This window comes from Atractosteus spatula, chromosome 14 (assembly GCF_055471065.1).
Source record: "Atractosteus spatula isolate fAtrSpa1 chromosome 14, fAtrSpa1.hap1, whole genome shotgun sequence".
Classification (NCBI taxonomy): domain Eukaryota; kingdom Metazoa; phylum Chordata; class Actinopteri; order Semionotiformes; family Lepisosteidae; genus Atractosteus; species Atractosteus spatula.
In genome coordinates, this window is record NC_142719.1 from 15,592,229 (window position 1) to 15,612,896 (window position 20,668).

Sequence of the window (20,668 nt, forward strand, 5' to 3'; positions counted from 1 at the left end):
ATTTTACCCCATTTGCACCAGTCCACCCAGCTGTATAAGTGGGGACCAGCATTGTTAGGGAGAGTCATCCCTGTAATGTACTGGCATTCCATACAGGGTGGGGTCCCATGCTCACTAGTATGTTGAACACCACAGAAAGCAGGCAAAACTCCACCCTGGTGAGCTGCTGTGGCTTGAATATGGAAATTATCTTCCTAATATCTGTTTAAAAAGTGTAGTTTACGTTTCATTTTTCAATTTATTTCAAAGGTAAAGAGTAAAAAGGGATCTTTTTTTTCCCAGATATTGTACTTTCAAGTATTGAGAAGTCTTTAGAAACATATTATCACTTGATTATAACTTACAGTACCTGCACTACTTATACTACAGTTATATAACACCTTTATTATTTGTGGAACATTAAAAAACATTTATAAGCAGTGTTTAATATGGAAGGCTTACATATTACTACTCCAAAAATGTGGAGATGGACATATATTAATATATCACAGATTGTAGCCAATATAAAACACACTCACATTCACATTATATTTTTTCTCCCCAAAAAATGCAAAAGTGGCATTTAAATTTTAAGTCCAACTCACAAGGCTTTCTGGATGCTTAAAGACCCAAGCATCCAGGCTATCTTAAATACTTTATTACGATTATCAATATGGGTTGTTGTTACTAAAATAAAGGTTCTGTATTATTTGTATCGTTGCAGCCCTGAAAAGGAGGAATAATGCACAGCAGTAACTCCTGGATTTTCATTATAGTGATTCATGCTCTACATTCATCTTCAGGGAGGCTGAATTGAGTGGGAATGAGTCAAAACATTGAAAGAATTGTTGTCCTCTAGGGAGTGTGATTTCCTTCCCCATCACAACTCTGAATTTATTTGGAAAGTCCTCACTATTCATTTGGCATTTTACAGCTAAAAGGGGCACTGAATTCAAGGTACAACATTATGAGCCTCCTTGCAAACCCTTCCATTTTTTTTTAAATCAAGCAGTTTTCTAATTAAGCAATTGCAGAACGAAAGCTCTGGTGTTACATGAGCTGGCTGTTCAGGGCTCAGGGAGAGGGCTTGTGTCTCCTCACCGTCTCAGGAGGGGCCTCCGTCCTCATGAGGTCCTCGTAAATCTCGTCACCTTCATCAATGTCATCCTCCACGCAGTCGTACAGATCGTCATCATCCTCACCCGTATCACTGTGCAAAACAGGTACGTCTCAGCGTTACAGTCCCACAACCTTCTACTTAATTGCAATGGAGAGGATTCATTTCTATGAGACAAACCACTATGAAGTGATTCAAAAGATCTAGGATCCCTTTCTTGAAAGTTTTGAAAAAGACTGACCTTTATATGTATCCCTGATTTTTTATACATCCAATCATTTTGTGATCACTTTTACCACAAACTGTAACTCTTATTATATCAATAAAAAAACTGTAAAAAGGCCTAAACAAGTTTGAGCTTTCTGTTCAGTCTTTATTGCGTTGTTTTTTGTATGTCTGTTTCATCATTTTTGTTTACCTTTTTAAATTTTAAAAAATCACAAAACCTACATCCCGCCTTCAACTACAGTGCATTAAGCTTGCAGTGAAAATGATTTGGATCTACATGATTACATTATGCAGAGGTTAGATTTATCCTTCATGAAGGTCAGCTGTCTTGTTGCGTAGCAGCAGCAGTGAAATACGACTGTGAGAAAGGTGTGACAGCTGACATTCTGTGAGGTGTGCTTTTTTCGTTTAAAATATTCCTTCCTTCCTGGATTTCAAATATATATTCTCAATCCAAATAAGTCATTTTCCTAACCCAATGTTTTAATGTTGATGAGGAAGCATAGGAAGTTGGTTGTATCTTGCAATGGTGAATCATTTGTGTGAACTTCAGAGTAAGCTTTAAGAACAAAACTTTCAGCCCTGCACTGCTTTCCAAAGGGCCTTCACAATAAACTTATTTAGAAACTGCACCAAAATGTGCAGTGACCTTTTGCATCCCTACATGTAAATTAGTCCCATACAAGCAAAATTATTTTTATGCGTAGTTCAGAACACGGTCAAATTGTACCATAACTGCACTGTTAATAGAAATTAATAAGCTTGTGAGAACAGATTGGATGGCAGGTGACAAAATGCTCTTTTTCACACATGGCCTCCTATCTTGAGTCGCAGTCAGCACTTCCTGTACAGCTGTGTCACATTTTTTTTTGTTTCCTTTTCTTGTACAGAAACGTTTCTGGCTTGAATGTATGCCTCTGCATGTGCAAAGACTCTTCATTTTTCCTTAGGTGTTGCTTTTTAAAATCAGAGTTATAATTCAGCTGTAAACAAGCAATGCATGTAAACATATCAAGGTGCAAGACTGAAATTATCATTTCTGTGTGTCAAAATTATTGGGATCTCCAGTGAAAAATAAGTATTACAGATAAAGGCATTTTATTAAAGGTGATCATGATTAGAGATGTGGATTCACAGGATTCCCCTTGGGGATAATAATAAATAAAATGGCACTTACTCGATCTTATCTGAGAGGCCATTGTAGATCTCCTCATCTGGGACACTGTCTTCACTGGGGAAGGGCCTGGAAGGAGAAAGACAGACATTTTTCACACAGAAGGGACTCGGGCTGAACAGGAAGATTTCTGCACCATTGAGTACAGCTGAAACTTTTTTGTGTACGTAAGCTATGCTTTATGGCCTCTTCTTTTTAAGATGTTTCTCATGGAACGATATTTACAATATTTATTTTTTATTGTCTGTGTTTTATTGTCTATGGGGGGAAAGGGGGAGTATTTGTCAAAAAAACTGTGAGAAAAGTGAGATCAGACAAACCTGGGTTCACTGCGTACCCATCAGTCTTTTTCAGTTACCTACATGAACAGTGTGGACTTGAAAATTTGGAATGAAACAACTCAGGATAATCTGTGGTATAAAAATAGGAGCTATAGTATTATTCAACACCATTGCTTGTTATTAATTGTCTGTTACTATTAACAGTAAAAAAAAAAGTAAGAGGTTGCTGTACTTACAATATTCCACGATCTTGTGCAATGCTGGTGTAAGAGAGACTTGATAGTGTATCGATTACCTGCAGTATAAAGATGTGTGTTAGCTGTAGCACTGACCAGGGGCACGTAAATGACTTACTGTTGTAGCTGTGACATAAATGGTGCTGATCTGTCTACAGGATTCACCAGAGGGCGATAAACAGCATTACTTAGGAGCCAATTTGCTCTTTTTTCAGGTCTTGTTTTGCTTTTGCAAACTTTTGAATAATTTCACGGACATGCAAATATTTTGGTCTTCTTTACCACCTTCATATTGTACTTCCGTTCTAGCCTGCACTGTCTGAGACAGTGCCGGTGTAGAGGCGATGCCAAGGACACTACTGATATCTGTCTCTGATTTTCTAGTGGCACTGTTCGACACTGAAGTCATGTACCCAAATTTACAGCTCATTCAAAAGCACAACTTTTACCGAGATGTAAATAAAGATATTTTTCTCTCTGTGTCTGCTGGGACCTACTGTAACTGCTGTGCACTGATATTCAAAGCCAGCCCTTCAGCCACCTCACATATCACCTAAACAGCCCTGAAATTTGCGTTCCCCTATCAAGGGATAGATATGATTATCGGCATGAAAAGGTCCTGTGGTACAATGACTGGCTCTTTGTTACACAGTTCTGAGATTTCAGTGCTTCCTCCTGAAATATTCCCACTGAATGAGGATTTGTTTTTCTGCATGTTGGTGGAGTTAATGTATTGTCCAATCCAGTAATCCTGATGACAGCAGCTGCATACAGATCACCAGATTTACCCTGTATGGTCGTTGTGCTTGCTCACACCTTTGTGCTGTCTAGTCATTATCCTAGACTACTTGGCCTGTTTTATCCATGCACAACATCTAAAAAATTCAAAAAACAATCAAAATACACTTCACCTGGCTGAAGCAGTTAACACCTAGCATACAGGCTACACGTAACGTTACAGCAACATTCATTACATTATATATATATAGAATGTTGGGGTAAGAATTAATGTTACTGTAGGAATATTGTTTGGGTTGTGGTTAGGGCCATTATGAATACTCATCTGTTAAGGATTCATGCTGACTACATAACAATAAAGTAAAGAGATCAATTCAACACATTTAATTACAGTGCCATCTAAAGATGCTTTTTTAATCTGCTAGTCCATATTAGTCTGCCTGTAATTAAGTTGTCTTTTTTGGTGCTAGTTTGAGTGATAATCATAAACAAGACAGTCATTAGGGCCCTGCCTTGCATTTTAAATGCTGTATTTCAGGTTTTAGAAAGGGTTTTTCAGTTGTAATGGTTCAGGGATCATCCTGATTTACTCATTCTAGCCCCCAGTCTAGCACAGGGCTGAGATTTTGACAACCTGATAAGCAGAGAGAAAGAGAAAAAGAGTTCTATAAATGATTCGCGGATGTGCAATTTCACAAAACCCCCATTCATCCACGTAACAGTCAGAATCAGTCAGTTCCTTTAATGACTGCAAGTGGTCTACCTAGATCTACTGATAACAGAAGTTGAAATGACTCTTCCGAGGCTTTCTAGTTCCCTGCTTTGCTGATCATTAGTTCCACATTACAGACGCAGCTCAGACCGAGAGATCATGGAGCCCTCAGCTGTTTGCCCAGGTAGAGATGCAATGCCAACGTCCTTGTTTTAGATGAATTATTCAGTTTAATTTTAGTATCTAAGGTTCAGCAACAGTTCACATATTTCCTGTTCCGTTTAGTTTTTAGGTGACACACACCCTGTTTTCCCATTTCCTGTGTCAGTTCTGCTGACATTCCCTCGTGTTGCAAGCATAGAGATTCTGAACAAATTCACAGGGAGTGAAATACGTGCCGCAGTGTGTTCTGAGGTTCAGTTGTGCAACACTTTTTTAATGTCCTCTTTTTACTTGCTGAATAAAATTTAGGAAAGAATGCTTTATCTTGAATTTATTTTCAGATTCATTTATGTATAAGCACTGTATATGCATATACTGAACGTAACAGCAACACAGCAAATCCAAGCAGAAACACAGAGAAGCGCCAGAGATGTACAAGGAAAGAAAGATTATCATGCACTTTTTATCAGTCGTTTGTTCGGGTTGCCAGATGGAATTATGTAAAGACAAAAGGTTACAGACAGACTGATATTTAAATAGACAATATCAGGACTTCAATCGATAATCTAAAGGACTAATGCCGCCTAACACTACTGGCTGAATTAAAGATGGACTCGGTCAGATAACGTAATGGATTTGCTTAAAATGAAAGGATGTGTAGCAGATGCATGATCACGCTGCATGGTCACTAGTTGAATTTTCTCTCTTGCACACATATCGAGTCTCTTTTCCACTTCCAGGGAGAATGAATGTTACAGCAAAGTCAAATTTCAGGTTTGTCTGCTTCAGAAAAAAAAATTACCATTTTCCGTCCAGACCATTAAAAAGAAAGAACCACCCAAACAGACAAAGCAAAATCGCTTGGAAGCCATGGTGGCTCCTAAGGGTGAGGCACAGGTTGCTTGAAGGCGCTGTGTAATCTTTGAACATTTCTGTTTCCTTTTTTATGCCTCATTTAAATTTGCTGGGTGTGACTTCTGATATTGCTTTTTCTGATGTGAATTAGTTTCAATTTTCCCAACAAGGAGGACCCTGAATCACTCCTTATCTTATCATTGGCCAGGGACTCTGCATTTCCTAGAAGCTTCTGGCAGAGCTGCAGCAACCAGACCTGGGGAACCTGACACCCCGAAACCGCATGACTGTATTCCAGCGGGCGGGATCTCTGGTCAAGCAATCTGGGCCAGTTTCAAAATCGCGCCCAGAAGTCCTGAATCTCGCAGTCCCCCACGTGCTCCCCATGTGGAGTTTCCCACAGCCTTAGCCTGTTGTTCGTTGGCTTGCCCCACCGATACAATACCAGTCTACACTGCCAGTCAAACAGCGCCAACACTACTGGAGACACGCCAAGCCCTGGTCTTGGTTGCAGGCTAAATTCAGACTGTAATGCCAGCGGAGAGGGCAATTTAAGGCTAAAAATTTCAAGGTAAAGAAAGAGCCACCTCTGAGTGTGGCCCAGTTATTCCTAGGCACAGACGCGGTGAATTGTGGGGGGGGCAGAGGTTCCGGGAGCTGGTTTGCATACAGATACCTGACCTGTGGTATCTCTTTGATGTGACTGTCCGGGTCTATACAAACTATACAATGCACCTGCCACCACAGGAGTTGTAAATGGAACAGCACTCCAGAATACACAAAGCTGAAAAAACAGAGGGAGGGGTTGAAATTCTCGGGTGAAATCTAGCCTACGTATTTAGAATGACATGTGTTTAGGCTTTTTTATCCCACTGACTCCCTACTTACTTCTGCTTAGCCAGCAGCCATATCACCCTGCAACTCACAACTGGCAGCCCACTGAAGCTCAGCAGGTGTGAGTCTGGTCAGCACCTGGATGGGAGACATCCTGGGAAAACCTAAGATTGCTGCTGGAAGAGGTGTTTGTGGAGCCAGCAAGGGGCGCTCATCCTATGTGGGTCCTAATGCCCCAGTATGCCTTCATGGGCACTGAGCTGGCCAAGGGTCCCAGAGTCTCACCTTGGCGAAATCCCGGACATCAAAGAGGTCGAAGGCCTCAAACAGCTCGTTCTTCTTCATCCCGAACTTCTCCTGGCAGGCAGTGAGGAATGTCCTGATGTTCTTCAGACACAGGAACTGCGGGGAAAGACGGACATAGAGCTGTCAATTCTAAGGAACTTCAGTAGAAGCACCAAGGCTAGGATTTGAAAAGAAGAATCTATTTAACCGGAGAAGTCCATTTAAGATCAAATCCTCATTGCAATTCTTACGTTGGATGCCCATAATGTAGTGGTTATAATGTTCTCTTCACACATGATTTGAAACACACAACTCTTTCAAATTTAAAACCAGGAACATACAGTAAACCACTTCTTTAAACAAAGGTGGGTGGAAGTGTGGAACAAGCTAGCCCGCCATGTGGTTGAAGCCGATACCCTGGATTCCTTCAAGAAATAGGTGGATGAGATCCTCATATCAATTAGCTACTAACTACCAAACAAGAATGACTTACTCTTGTTTGTAACCTTTCTTATGCCCTCACTCTTTGAATGTTTTGTGAAAATGTGGAGGGGCATGTCTGATGTGTCAGTAGCAGCACATTTGTTCACAAGTGTTTGTCATGTATACTCTGGGTAGTTAACCAAACTTTGTATTAAGAACTGCAATAATAACTTCTTGTTTTCCAAACTTTAGGCAGCTTTGGCAGGATATAAGATGATAGGTACTGTACTTTCAGATACATGGGAGCTGCCGGAAGTTCTGAAAAAAAAAACAAGCTATTGTGTTAAACCTCAGCTCAAGTTCGGAGGAAGATCAGAACTGTGGTTTTTAGGTCTTATCGGAATCCTGCTTTTCTATCGTAGTACTTGTGCATTATTGCCTATCGTAATCTGTCTTTAAAAGCCACATTATGATCGTGTTCACTGAAAAATAAGGACTGATTTGTTCATTGATTGGGGGTATTGATGAAACCCATCTTATGTCTTAAAAAACAAGAAACCACCATAATCCTACCTTTTTTATAAATAAAACTTCCTCAAGAATATATTTTCACCATGACTACAAGTCATTTCACAAACAATAAAAACAGTTTCCGACAGACTGATTGTTTCTCATAAGTAGACAAACATTTGGTGCAGCTTCTTATTAGTACTCAACTTCATCTAAAATGTTTTAACCCTCTGTACCTGGACCCCGTCTTCTAAAAGTGTCAGTTTGCTCTTAAAAAGAGGACACATCATGAGAAGCAAATGTAGGAATGGAAAGAAAATGAACAAAATTAAAATGTCGGGAGCTGGTAAGGGTTTGACATTATTGTTCACAGGAACAATAAGGTTGTATTGTGATCCTACAAAAGAGCTAAATTATGCTGGACGATTGAATATGTTGAGAAAAAGGAGTTTTCTGTATATAGGTTTTATGAGGGGCTTCACCACTATAGGAATGAAAAATGTGTATTTCACATGTGGGCTTTGAAAGAGAAGACCATAGTGCACAGACCAGTTTCATGCTTCTCGTGCTTCTAGCAGACCACACTCTGCAGTGCTAATGTGGTTGTGCTTCCACACTTGGGGCCTCTGTGAGTTAGATACCTTACCAGAAATGCAAACCAACCGCTTCTTGCTAACCACACCACTCTCTGAAAGGGACTCACCCCACGTTGGGCCGAATCTCTCTCAGCTGTCATGAGACAAATACATGTTTTGGCAACCACTCTTTTACCAAAGGTGCTGGGCAGGCCAGATGAGGCTTGATCAGACTGTGGTCTCCCCTGGCTGGCCTTTACAAAGAGCTTGCAAGGTACTTCCTCAAGCTATTATCACCTGACCCACATTCAACGCATCCTCTTTCCCCCCCCACCCATCAATTATGCACATCTTTTGTGCTTGAAAGTCAACAATCCAGCAAGTGAAGCTACCCAGACAAAACACCAAGCACATATGGATTACACACTAGCACATCAGAATTCGACAGCAAAACCTTGTGTACAAATGCAGGGCCGATGTAGATGGTCTTGACAGCAGAGTGACCTTTACACCATAGCAATAAAAACAAGAAAGTACTTTGATAAAACTGGACACCTGCACTATTGTTGATTTTTTTTATGTGTGCACTAGAGTGTTTAGTGTTTAATGTAGTTTCATCAGTGGAAAAGTGATTGTTCAGCCCCAACTTAAAATACAAATAAGGAAATTTATTCCCGATTGAGAACATAAAATTTGCAATTTATCCTACACCCAGAATCCTGGTGCTTAGTGTCAATCGGGAATGGCTTAGGAAAGCTTTCCTCTTTCTTCCTGCATCCCTTCTGCTGGCTGTTCATGAATTGTAAATTAACAAAGAACACCTGCAGGGTGGGAAAAGAAAGGAATAGTCAATCTCACCTCTTAGGTACTGAAAACATGAAGGTTTTCTTTTACTGTTTTGTACTATCTGGATTTTTTAACACCAGACTGGTGGAAAGTAAGAACCAAAAGAATAGAATGACTCTGTCATGCAATCCTGTATCCATTTCATAAAAGATATCCACTGAAATTGATGGTTTAAAGGAGATTTTTAATCTATGACAATTCATGAACAGGACAGACATCACAGCTGTGAAGGTGACTTGCAAATGGCGCAAGGAAGAAGAGCAAACTGCAAATCAAAGAAACTCGAACTGCAGATAAAGATCAAGAAGGAGAAAAGTAGTACTGGATAACAACTAGAGGAACTGGTACATGTGCCACAGAAGTGTGCTCACTTCTGAACTGCAAAAGCAAAACACTTTATTATACTGAAAAGGTTGATATTTTCATGCACTACAGCAGCATACTTTGTACGAATATAGGTCTATGTCTATTTCTACAATAAGAGGCAATAAAAAGCCATGAATATGTATAGGAACCAATACCATCTTGCATTCTTATTGACTTGGGAACACCTGGACCTCTATTTCTGAATGTCCTGAGAGAGCACCTCAAAGAGCTGGAAAAGACTACGTCTCTTGAGAAGCAGGTGAAAAGGATGGAAAGAAAGGAGGACGTGTTTCTGTACAGCTATACAGCAGAGCTCCTGGAAGAGAGCCAGAAGAAGACACTGTTACTATAACTGCCTGCGCTTACTGTAAAGTGAAGCCATCGGGGGCTCTGGGCGGAGGCAAAGGTCTCACAGAGGCAAAATGTCACATTACCTTTGAAAAGCAAGGTGCACAGAGTCAACCACTGTGGTACACACACCTTTCTGTGCAGAAGAAAGATCAGCTCTATTGTGGGACACAAAGCACAAACACTCAGCTTTTCAAACCGAACAAAGATCAAAATGCCACCAGCTCACAGGCGCTTTCATTAAACAGGCTGCAACAGCTTTTCATCTCCTGTTTTCTGAGATCAAAGTCAAGGTCTTGTTTTTTAACCGACTAGTTTGTTTGTAAAAGTGCTTTGAGATGGTGTGCACCACGAAGAGTGATGTCACATCAAAAGTGGTTTTGACAAACTAGAAGAGGGCTTCTTCACCACTTGTGGATTGCTTGGTTTGAGTGTGCCAGGAGAAACTTGTGGAGATCGGAAAATGGAAACAGGAAGAAGAGGGAAGAACATGTGTTAAGTGCTTACAAAGCATTTTAAAAATGTCAGTGAGCAGGATCAAATTTAGGTTTGAACCCCAGAATACTTGACAGCACAAAAAGCTCGACAATACAAAAAACAGTACAAAAAACACTTTTCAATTTGCTGGCCTACAGCTGTTGCCTGTGCAGTTAAGGCAGGGGGATCAAAAAGGCTGCAAATGCTTATTTAGTTCATCCCTGAGCTATGTGCTGAAAGCTTACATGTGGAACTCACAAATGTGTGCGTGAGTGTGTGAAGTCACAGTCAAACTCTGAGTCCGGAAGTCAAACTCAAGCCACAGTACTGTTAAAGGTTACGATGGTGGCGTAACAGACACAGCACTTTGTTTCAACAAGAAGAGTCTTTGCAGAGCTTCCTCTCTCTGGCTGTGTGCGCCGAGGAACACAAGAGTGTCTGCAAAATCAGTTATATAACTGAAAAGGACCACTATGTATCCCCTCTCTGGACCCCATCCTCCTCTCTCGGACATTCTCATGCCTTCGTGTTCACTCGCAGCTTGCTGCTGTTTCGAACCTTGCTGTCAGTGTGTGTCGGGAAGGTGGCAGAGAAAAGGGAAGCAGCGTTAAGACACAGACATCCAGAGCAGAGATTTCACGTGGGCTACCGTGTGGAGCTATATCTGTCCAAATCAGGAAGGAGAGGCGGAGTCAATACAGTTAATATCACGTTACCAGCACACTACGTTATGTAACTCTTTAACATCAAGTATCCTCCTGTAGCTAGAATGGATGACAGTCAGTGTAGTCTGACCATTTCCTGAAATCTGCTGCAGCGACGCTTACAGACACGTCAGAGTGCAATGCTGAGCTGCCAAGAGAAACTCCTAGTAATTGCCCCTGCTGCCTCGACAAGGCACATGGGGTTTGCTAGATGAGGTGATGAGGTGGGGCCTAGTAATTCTGGAGGATGTGAATTATGCTAGGGTAGATGCACACCACTGCTCTGGAACATTGATCAATTGGTTGACTGATTTAACACGTATGTGGGTGGTCATGACCCCAGCTGAGAATACAATAAGCAGCTTTTGAAAACTGGATGGATGAAAAGAGACCGATATAGGTATTGAAAATCCTCAAACGTGCTTCCTCCAGCGCGCGGCAGCCACGCTTCCACGCCCCTCGCGCTGCCAGCTGCCACTGCAGGAAGTACCAGGAGGTTGGGAGGCTGTGGCTTGGCTTGGCCGCCCGTCCCCCGCTCACAGGAGAACTCGATCCGCACAAACTCCTTTAGGTCTCAACAGACGACGCAGTGCAAAGCAAGACACAAGGCAAATGCCCACCCAGCAAATTTTAATTTGAATCCGAGAGATCTGCCCTTTGTACAAGAGGAAGCCTTTAGGCGTACCGCCATTTCTCTGATCTTGACACCTCTGCTCATTCCAGAAAATAACTCTTGCATGTATTAACATGTTTTCACTTTTGCTTGGGGCTACTTCTTGAGAATTATTTCTGCTAAAACCTGTGGTGAAATCCAACAATCTGTGCAAACCACGGTGCCTTTGAACCAGCACTTCACTGACCATGACTGATCCGTTTCTCTTCGTATTAAACTAATGCTCAGATTAATTACTTTACATAGCTAAACTTATTTAACCTTATAATAACATTGATTGGAATTATTTAATTTCTGCTCTTAAACATTTTTGATTTGCCGCTTTTGGGAAATAATATAAAAGTTTGACTTTTGCACTTCATACGGAAATTAAAATCTTGCACTTTGAAATGAAAAATAAATCTTGTTTTTTCATTTACTGTAGGTCCAGCTGAAAGAAACAACAAGATCAGAGCAGTTTTGTTTTTTATTCTTATTTCACGACTGGTCGGTACTAGTCAGTACAAGAGATACACTGTTTGCAGGCATTTTAAACATACAAACAAGCTGTAAAACAACACGGATCTTAGCTGCTTTTACACAAGTGTGTTTTGCATGGAAAGCACGTGCAAAACAACAGACTGGCCTGATATGCACATTTGTTTGCTTTCTTATCTAACCAAATAGGCCACCTATTATGCACTGCTAGTAGTTCCTTTAATAAAATATAAAAATATTAAAAATATTAAAAAACAAACATTTGTAAACACTTTGTGTTTACACTAAGATTGACAAGTTTCACTGGACACAAACTGCAGAAGTGCTACCAGTGGTTTTAACGTCCTTCTTTTTATAGACTAGTAAAAAAATCTGAATGCAATAATTTGTCCTGAAAACAGAGCTCACAAAAATATCCTTTGTAAGTAGCATCAATTCCTCCTCGTGTACAGGATGCTGAAGTGTTTCTTTTTCTTGCTGTAAAGCAAACTCCATGCTGAATTTCGCTCCAAATAGACTCAATCTAAAATCAGAACTATAAATCGTGGTTCTTAGGGGAGAACATGGATCTTGGATTGACCTTGCTAGACCTGCACCAAACGGATAGTGTAATAAGAGTCTAGGAGCGCTGATTTTACTCTGAAGATCACCTTAACAACCTTTCCCCTCTCTGACGGTTCCATTACTTTACAAGACTGTTGTTTGACATCGCTTAAATCTGCCTTGAAGGACAAGGTTATGGATGTATGTTTTAAGGGATTTAGCTGGGGTTTTGCACTAGTTGACTCAGAAACCACCAGTTTGCTCTCTCTGCAGAAGAAGAGGCAGACCACAATTTGGCTGCTTGGCTTCTACTCAGATTGAGATGAGTGTGAGTGAAGATAAAGCTAGAGGCTCTGCTTCAGCTTGTGAAACACTGCACGCTTGAGCACCACTTCTAAAGAAGGAAGTTCTGCGAGGATGTTGTAGAATAATGACAACCTGCAAACAGAACCTTCTACAGAGTCATGTCAATACTGTGACTTCCACCTCTTTATCTGATCACTCACAGTAAAAGAGACAAAAATAATATGGCAAATAATAACAATTGCAGTGAGGTGTGCTATGTACTGTAATCACAAATTACACTCTGAATTAAAATAATTCTTAAAATTTAAAAAGGGGGGAGGGAGTGGTCTCTATACCATGTCCAAACACCTACAATTAGCACACTGGTTTTCTTAGCTTCGGTCATTAAAAAAAATACTAACAACTGGTCTTCCCTTCCCCAACACCATCAAAAAAGGATACAACATCTGGCATTAAAAAATAAATCTTGAACTGCCTTCAATACCATTTTCAGAAAAAAAAACTCTTCACAGGCTGCAGTCTGACCCCACAGTCTTTCCACAGGAACTGCAGGAATGGCCTGTATGGCCTCACTCCAGTATCTGACAATTCTTTTGCTTAGGATTTCTGAGTCACTGCGACATTTGTTGATCCAGATCTGATGTTGTTTGGGGGGACAATAAAAGTCTCACAAGGCCAAAGGTGTTTTGATAGTATTTATGCTTGTGCTGTGGTGTGTCTTTGCTTTTCCTCTCAAAGTGAGACACAGAATCTGGTGCAAAGATTGCACTGAACTAATCGCTGTAGGGAATCTGTCACACTTGTTCTGCACCTTGCAGGTCTATGAAAATGCTATTCTTCTCTTCCAGTTTTACTTTTCCCCTACCAGGAAGAGATGACTAGAAAAACGGATGTTTCAGACAAGATAGCAGCTTGCAGGCATCCTCGGTATGGTCCCGCTCATTCACCGATTTTCGGGCCTTTGGGTCTCGATGCAGCTGTAGCAGGTGACAGCCCCACCATCTTCACCCGGGTCTTCCTCATCCTCATTTAGAACTCCCTACCAAAGAGGAGACCAGCCACACGACCCATGGCTGTTGGCACATGAAACTCTGTACGAGACATAACTGTGCCAATGTGATACTCACGGTTCCGCGCGGGGTCGTGCCCCCCGCTGCCCATTCCGTCCCCCACACCTGGGGCACGACCTCCCTCAGCCCAGGCAGCTGAGGACCCTGCTACCCGCAGTGAGGACGCTGACGTCACCACACTAGCTCCGCTAAACCTAACTCCTCAATCAGATCTTTTTTTCGGGGTGTCACCAGGCCCTGGCAATTCAGGCTGAAGCTTGTGCTCTGTCTACCAGGGGTTTACCCTGAGCGATAGATTAACTTAGCCTCGTTTATGGCTGTCTCTTCCTCACGCCAGTGGCTGGTTTCGCATGAATCTCCAGCTGGTGTCCTTGTCCGCCCTGTTGGACATTTTGGACATTTTGAAGCTTTGTGGGGGTCAGAGCCCTGCCAACATGGTCACCAGGCCCTAGGGCTTGGAAAAACCCTCAACTCCAGTGAAAATCTCATTTTCACATTTGAAGCGACAGGGGTTTTCTTCTGATTATGGAGTGTATTTCCTGGAAACAGCAGTCCCCTTGAATTCAAGGTAAAAGTTTCAACTGGAACTGACCAGACCTCCTGATCTCCCCACTTCCTAAATGAAACCACATATATCCTAGAGCTGTCACTTTGACTGCCTTGCTCACTCTTTCTCTTTGTTCCTCAGACTGAATTGGCTAATTGGATTAATATCTCAAGAACATAATTAGGCCCGAATTACGCCAAATCTTTGCCCTTCTCACCAGTTGAAGACTACAAACCCAATGTGTGGCAGCAGCTTTCTGTTTGACAGCAGACTTCACACCTCGGCGCAGTGGAAAAACACCCATTGAGACCCGGGGCCGGGAATTTGCGGCTGGAGGTGGTCGAGTCACCGAGAGCCGGGCCTTCAACGGCACAGGAAGAAAAGAAAGAAAACGAAAAAAAAAGAGAGGCGCACCGGCCAGCCGCCCGCCCGCCCGCCGCACTCTTCGAAAAAAACGGTAAAACCAACAGCTGAAGAAAGGAGGAAAGTTACACTGTGTTAACACGGAGAACACAAACACAAGAACTCCAAAAAAAAACTGTCACAGCTGAGAAGTACTAGCAGCTCACAATCTGCGGTTTCAGCTTGTGGTAACGCGCGGTGTGGAGTTCACATTATATGGGCCCAGACGCGCCGTCTCTAACAGCTCACTTAGTCTTACCCACTTAGACTCCTCACTGCCACGGCGGTTTGGAGAAGGGCATGCTGGGCCTACTGAGAGCTTTCAGCACTCAGCGCGTATCTCCTCCTAACACCCACACAGGGCACCGTGGGCTTCCTTCTGAAAAGGATTCGAAACAAATTTCATTTCCCCATCAAAACAAGCGAGATTTTTTTTTTTTTTCGCTCGCAGTTGCCCTTTCTTCTAAATGGATCCTGCTCACAAGAAAGACGGAGTTACAGACCGACGATGTAATGGCTTTACAGAGAACGTTTCTTTCTAAAAAAAAAAAAAAAAGAATGGAGTCACCAGGGGTTAGGTTTTGTGGTTGTGATGTCTTCACATGAATAGCTGCGTCACAGGTAAAAAAGAATATTCAAATCAGTCTTATCTGCCCGTCACCATTTCAAAACACGGTCTTCTTTTTTTTTAATAACAGCTCAAGCCTTTACAGGAAGCCTATAAATTAATTTACAAGAAGCTAAAAATGACTAGTTTACAATAAAAAGGTGGCCTCTAAAGAGGCTGCTTTTCTATACAGCCAAAGAATTATTATGTGCCAGACTGAATTTTAAGCCAAGTCCAAAATACAAGCAGATTTACAGGAGAGAAAAATGATTCATAAAGCACCACATGCTTGATCCATAAAAATCTAATGCACAGAGCACAGGGAAAAGAACAGTGCCCTTGTGAGGTTTTTTTCCCCCCAAGCACAGAGGACAAGCATGGCACCTACACTGAAAAGACCCTCGAATTCAAAATCCTCAGAAGCATCAACAAAGTCGACCCAGTGGACTTCTCCAGAACCGACAGTGAATAATGAAACAGGGGACACAAGTGCAAACTGCGTGGAAGTACACTGAAAGCTGAGAAGGGGAGGCATTACTTTACACATAGAGTTGTGGGAGCGTGGAACGAGCCATCCAGTCACGATGTTGAAATCCATCCCCTTAGCTTCCACTAAAAAAAAAAATGGCTGGATGAGATCCTCTGATCAATTAACTACCAAGCTAAGGAGCGGAAAGCCTTCTCTCGCTTCGTTACATAAGCCGTTATTAGTTACTTGTTATGTTAGTGTGCCTCAGATAACTTGTCCTCGGCAAGAATCTACAAGCGTACCTTTATCTCGTTTTCACGCACACACCCACACAGTCTCTCTCTCTCACACACACGGGCGCACAGCCCTCCAGACAGAGAGTAGCAGCGAGCGAGAGGATACGACCGGGGAGTGGGAGGGAAAGTCAGTGAGAGAGAGTGGGGAAGGCGGGGGGGTATGGGCGGCTTCACTCTAGTTCAAATCATCCTGAAAGCGTTACATCCACCGCACATCTCGCCACAGCTGCTGCAGCGCCAGCTCCGTCTCAGGGAGCGCCACCTACGGCCGCCACCCCCTTCTCCCTTCCTCCTCCTCCTCCTCCTCCTCTTCCTCTGCGCTGCGGGTTTCCAGCGCACCTCCGCCGCCACCGATGACACCCGGGGCCTTCCCCGACAAGAAGCGGGCCAGGCTCAGCGCGCAGGCCCCACCTGTGACCCTGCTCTACCCTGCGACCGGCGCCGACTGTCCGCTGCCCGGGCCTTGGCCGCCCTTCTATTCGGATTTTGAACATATGGACGCACGAAACTCCCAACTACAAAAAATAAATAAATAAACGCTCAAGCTGGAAGCCGTTGAAGCTGGACAATTACGTTTATCGTTCCATTCCCTCTGATGGAACAAGTGAAGGTTTATTCCATGCTGGAAAGAGAAGAAAAACACAACGTTTTCGGCTGTGTCACAGCCGAAGAAGGCTCCACACACAGCCGAAACGTTGTGTTTCTTTTCTTCTCTTTTCACAACGGAATAAACCTTCACTCGTGCCTCCGCAGCCCCCTGTTGAACTGCACCCCCTGGGATGCTGCTGAGGGACGCACTTCCAGAGCTCCCGACAATCTTGTACTCCGTTTGCGTAGCCTCTAATTTTACAGTGTGACACCACAGCAAGGACACCGGCGCTACTGTGAAAGCAAACCACGTACAATAGTGTTCAATAAATGAAATGATATGTTATACTATATTCCATTATATGACTGTAACGTGGCCTACTGAATACGATACTCACGCTGTCCCTACGGCAGCAGATGAAACAGCATCCAGAGCAGATTTTTTTTTTTTTGCGGTGTCCTAGCTGGGGATGAGAAGAGCTCTTCGGATTTGTTGATCTCAATAATAAAGGGTTTACGGCGTCCATGTTCGAGACGATTCTTGAGCTAAACGGTTCACTGAAAACTGGATCCGAGACGTGGTGGGACACCTGCCGGCTTACTTCGGACCAAGACACGCCAGCCACTTCAGCGACAGGCTTTCGCCCGACAGTTCGGGGGGAAAATAATGGTATTCGGGTTCGTTAGCACACCCTTTAGGGAATGGTGCTTCTTGGAGAGGCAGTGGCTCTTGGCGAGACGGTTTTGTGCGCTTCAGCGAGCGCGCTTAGAAGCGGAAACATCGACTCGAAGCGGAAAGAAACGAAGCGGGACGCGGGAGGCCTCGTGGTCTGGCGCGCGAGCATCAGGGTGTGCGCAGTGCGGCGTGGACTGCGATTGGCGCGTGACAGGGGCAGCCCGCTGACGGAAGCCAGACTCGCGTGGAAAAAAAAGGTTATCCTGTCAACCGGTTCAAATAGTTTCTGGATTTACAGCTCAACGGGAATTTTGAATGGGCAAACGCGTCGTTCTCCGTGCGTTCCAGTCGGAGCACTTTTCGGTTCAACGCCCAAGGGCAACATAAATGCGACGCAGACGCAGTACGTGGTTAGTTGGAGTGTTTTTTTGACTGGAAAACCGCGTCGAAGGAATCCGCTGACCCAGCCTCCCCTTCCAGGGTGTGAGAAATTACGCGTCGGTCATCAGAGAGGAAAGACTGGTAGGGAAACTGGAGACACGCTGGTCGTCCCCAACCGTCTTCCCTACTCGGGACCGGGCAGTGATCCCGGGCAACACACCTGGATAAGGCAAGGTTGACTGCCTTTTAAAAGGAAGGCGTTTTGCGAGATATGTAACTAACCCCCTGTGGAAATCCTAATAAAATCCAAATTGAGCTCTTCCATTATTCCTCAACATTAATTTTTGTGGTGTTTTTGTTTTGCGACGTAGCCACACCGACAGAGAGAAGTATTGCTGGGCTCCCCTCCCCCGCCGAGTAAAAACTTTGCAGTCGATTAAGTTTCACTTCCCAGCACGAAAGGCCATATAAAATTCTTTAAATGCTTCTGTTATCATTTTAAAATCCATATTTATTGTGCGTAATAAAGAAGCCCTATGGTTAAGCCTGTATTTGTGTACACATATAAAGCAATAATTTTCAAAAGCGATTTCTCTGCTGAGAAATTGTTTTGGTGGAAAAAAAGACTTAAAACAAGTTTGGGCTGACAAGCTAAACGGTTATTACACAATTATGGGCTCATTTAAGCCTAGACCATCAGGCCAGATGCCCGGACTGTGTTCGTAAGAGGCCGAATTATATGAAATTCACAGCCCCTGCTGCCTTAAACTGTATTATCTGTCCCCCTGACCTCGCCTGCTGCTCGCATCCACAGCAAAAGGTGCAGAAACTGCAATTCCAGCTCTAAAAATCGACTTCCTCTTCAGGGTACACGATGGTTAAACTGGGCCGGCCGCACTTTTCCTTTGTGCGTCACTGGTTTGCATAGGTCAGTTTTATCTCCAGGTGTATGGAATTCCCTCCCACGCTCAAAAAAAGCAGCTCACTGTACTTCCTTCTCGGATCCCAAACAGACCACGGGAAACATCCGAGGACGGAGCCAATCATGGGGATAGACTAACCTTTGGTCACCTTTCTGCTTGTGCTGTTGGGCTGTGTAGACGCCAGATTATATCTAATGGTGTTGGCGTGGGAATTGTGCCTAACTCTATGGTGAGGGAAAAATATATTTGCGTAGAGAATCCATTCGTATATTTCTTCCCCCCTCTCTCAAAGCATTGAGAAACCGCCTTAACATCTCGTCATCTCGTCATTGGTGACAGCCTTGGTTCTTAAACTCCTGAGAGGTATAAACAAAGTTTAGGGCTGCTTTGGCAGCTACAGTGAAAAGAAGGAAACTAAGACAGAAGCGGAAAATGTTAAGGAAAACATGTTTGGATAGGAGATGTTACTTGATGCGAAGGATCTGGGGGATTCTGGAGAAAAACTTCAAGTTAGTGTCGCTGACACAGACTCTCTGGGACCCTCCAGCAAGCACTTAATGAGATCTGGGCTTCATAAGCCGCAAGTGATTGACCAAGGCAGTGAGACTGGCTGAATGGCCTCATTTCTTACACTTGGAAACAGAGCTGTGTGTGTATGACAGTAGGAACAGGACAGTAGGAACCTCATACTGTCATACTGTGGTGTGAAAACCCTCCACACCACACCCTTGGCAAAATGGAATAGACCGCTTTGAATTAAAGAGGGACAAAGACCCATGCAGGTCAGTATCAACTTATCCTAGGAGATGAGTGAGTGTGGAGTACATAAGCTATCCTGAGCTTTTGTTGCAAGCCACAGCAGCAACAAGGCCAGAGATTCTCAGCAAGAAACCCTTCCGCTGCAGTCTTTATTATATAAGAAATGAAGCATTTATGTATCTCGTTAAACACATTGTAAATGCTTTCTTAAACTCCAGGTCTGACGTGAAGTGTGCTGAATTTCGAAGGACTGTAACCAATCAATACAAAACAATTTAAAACTATTAAAGACTTAAATGTTGTGTTCAGTTTTCATGCCTTTTCCCTGTACTAAGGAATAGACATATTCCTTATGTCTTATATACCTTCAGCTACACTGAGAAATGCCCTCAAATTCAAGGACCACTGAAGGAAAAAACTAAGGGGAAATTAAAGCAATGTAATCAGGGAAAACAGAAGGGGAGGGGGCAGTTATCCAAAAAAAGCTGTTTGGAAAAGTCACTATCCAGGAACAGCAGTCACACTTCATCCCCATTTTGTTTTGCGCTCTCCAAAAAGTTATGGTCAACAAAATGTACGATATCAGCTGATTTGTGTATTCCAGATGTCCCTGTCTCCATTCCCAGTGCCTGGAGTTTGAGATGTCTGGCATGTGAGCAACTGGCTTTATATCATGGAAGACTCAGTGCTTCACACACCACACCTCCATATTCCTTTTGTTGATTTTGCCCCTGTTGTGGTGCTCTCTTGGCACTCTGTCCCTGCCCTCCCTTACTCCTCCTCTGTTCTGGGGCCTGCTGCATCAGCGAAAGAGCAGGGCCGCTGAATGAGGAAATGAGAGGCCCCTCACTAACCCACTTCCCCTTAGCCTCCTTGGCCATTTTCGCCGCCTTTCAGTTTTAACCACCGCCTCCACCGACACCACATCCAATCGGCACCATTCAGCGATTTAGTTTTAGTTTCTTTTTACTTTCACACGTCTGGGGAAAGCTCTCTGGAAATGGAAACGCTTTCGGATTTCAGGATTGTTCCGAGCTATCCCGATTCTGGACAGGAACTTCCAGGTTTATTTTGCCTTTCAAAACCAGTTTCTTGACAAGG

At 43.2% G+C, this 20,668-nt stretch overlaps 1 protein-coding gene across 1 annotated transcript in view; it reads right to left on the reverse strand.

The window, feature by feature from the left end:
• Positions 1-20,668, reverse strand: part of vav1 (vav guanine nucleotide exchange factor 1) — a 48,119-nt gene that overhangs the window by 20,980 nt on the left and 6,471 nt on the right. Inside the window, exons 2-5 of the mRNA XM_088932313.1 lie at positions 6,602-6,718; positions 3,016-3,074; positions 2,502-2,567; positions 1,081-1,189 (exon numbers count right to left, since the gene is read on the reverse strand). Coding sequence (XP_088788439.1) covers positions 1,081-1,189; positions 2,502-2,567; positions 3,016-3,074; positions 6,602-6,718 — 351 coding nt within the window. The remainder of the gene's footprint in view (positions 1-1,080; positions 1,190-2,501; positions 2,568-3,015; positions 3,075-6,601; positions 6,719-20,668) is intronic.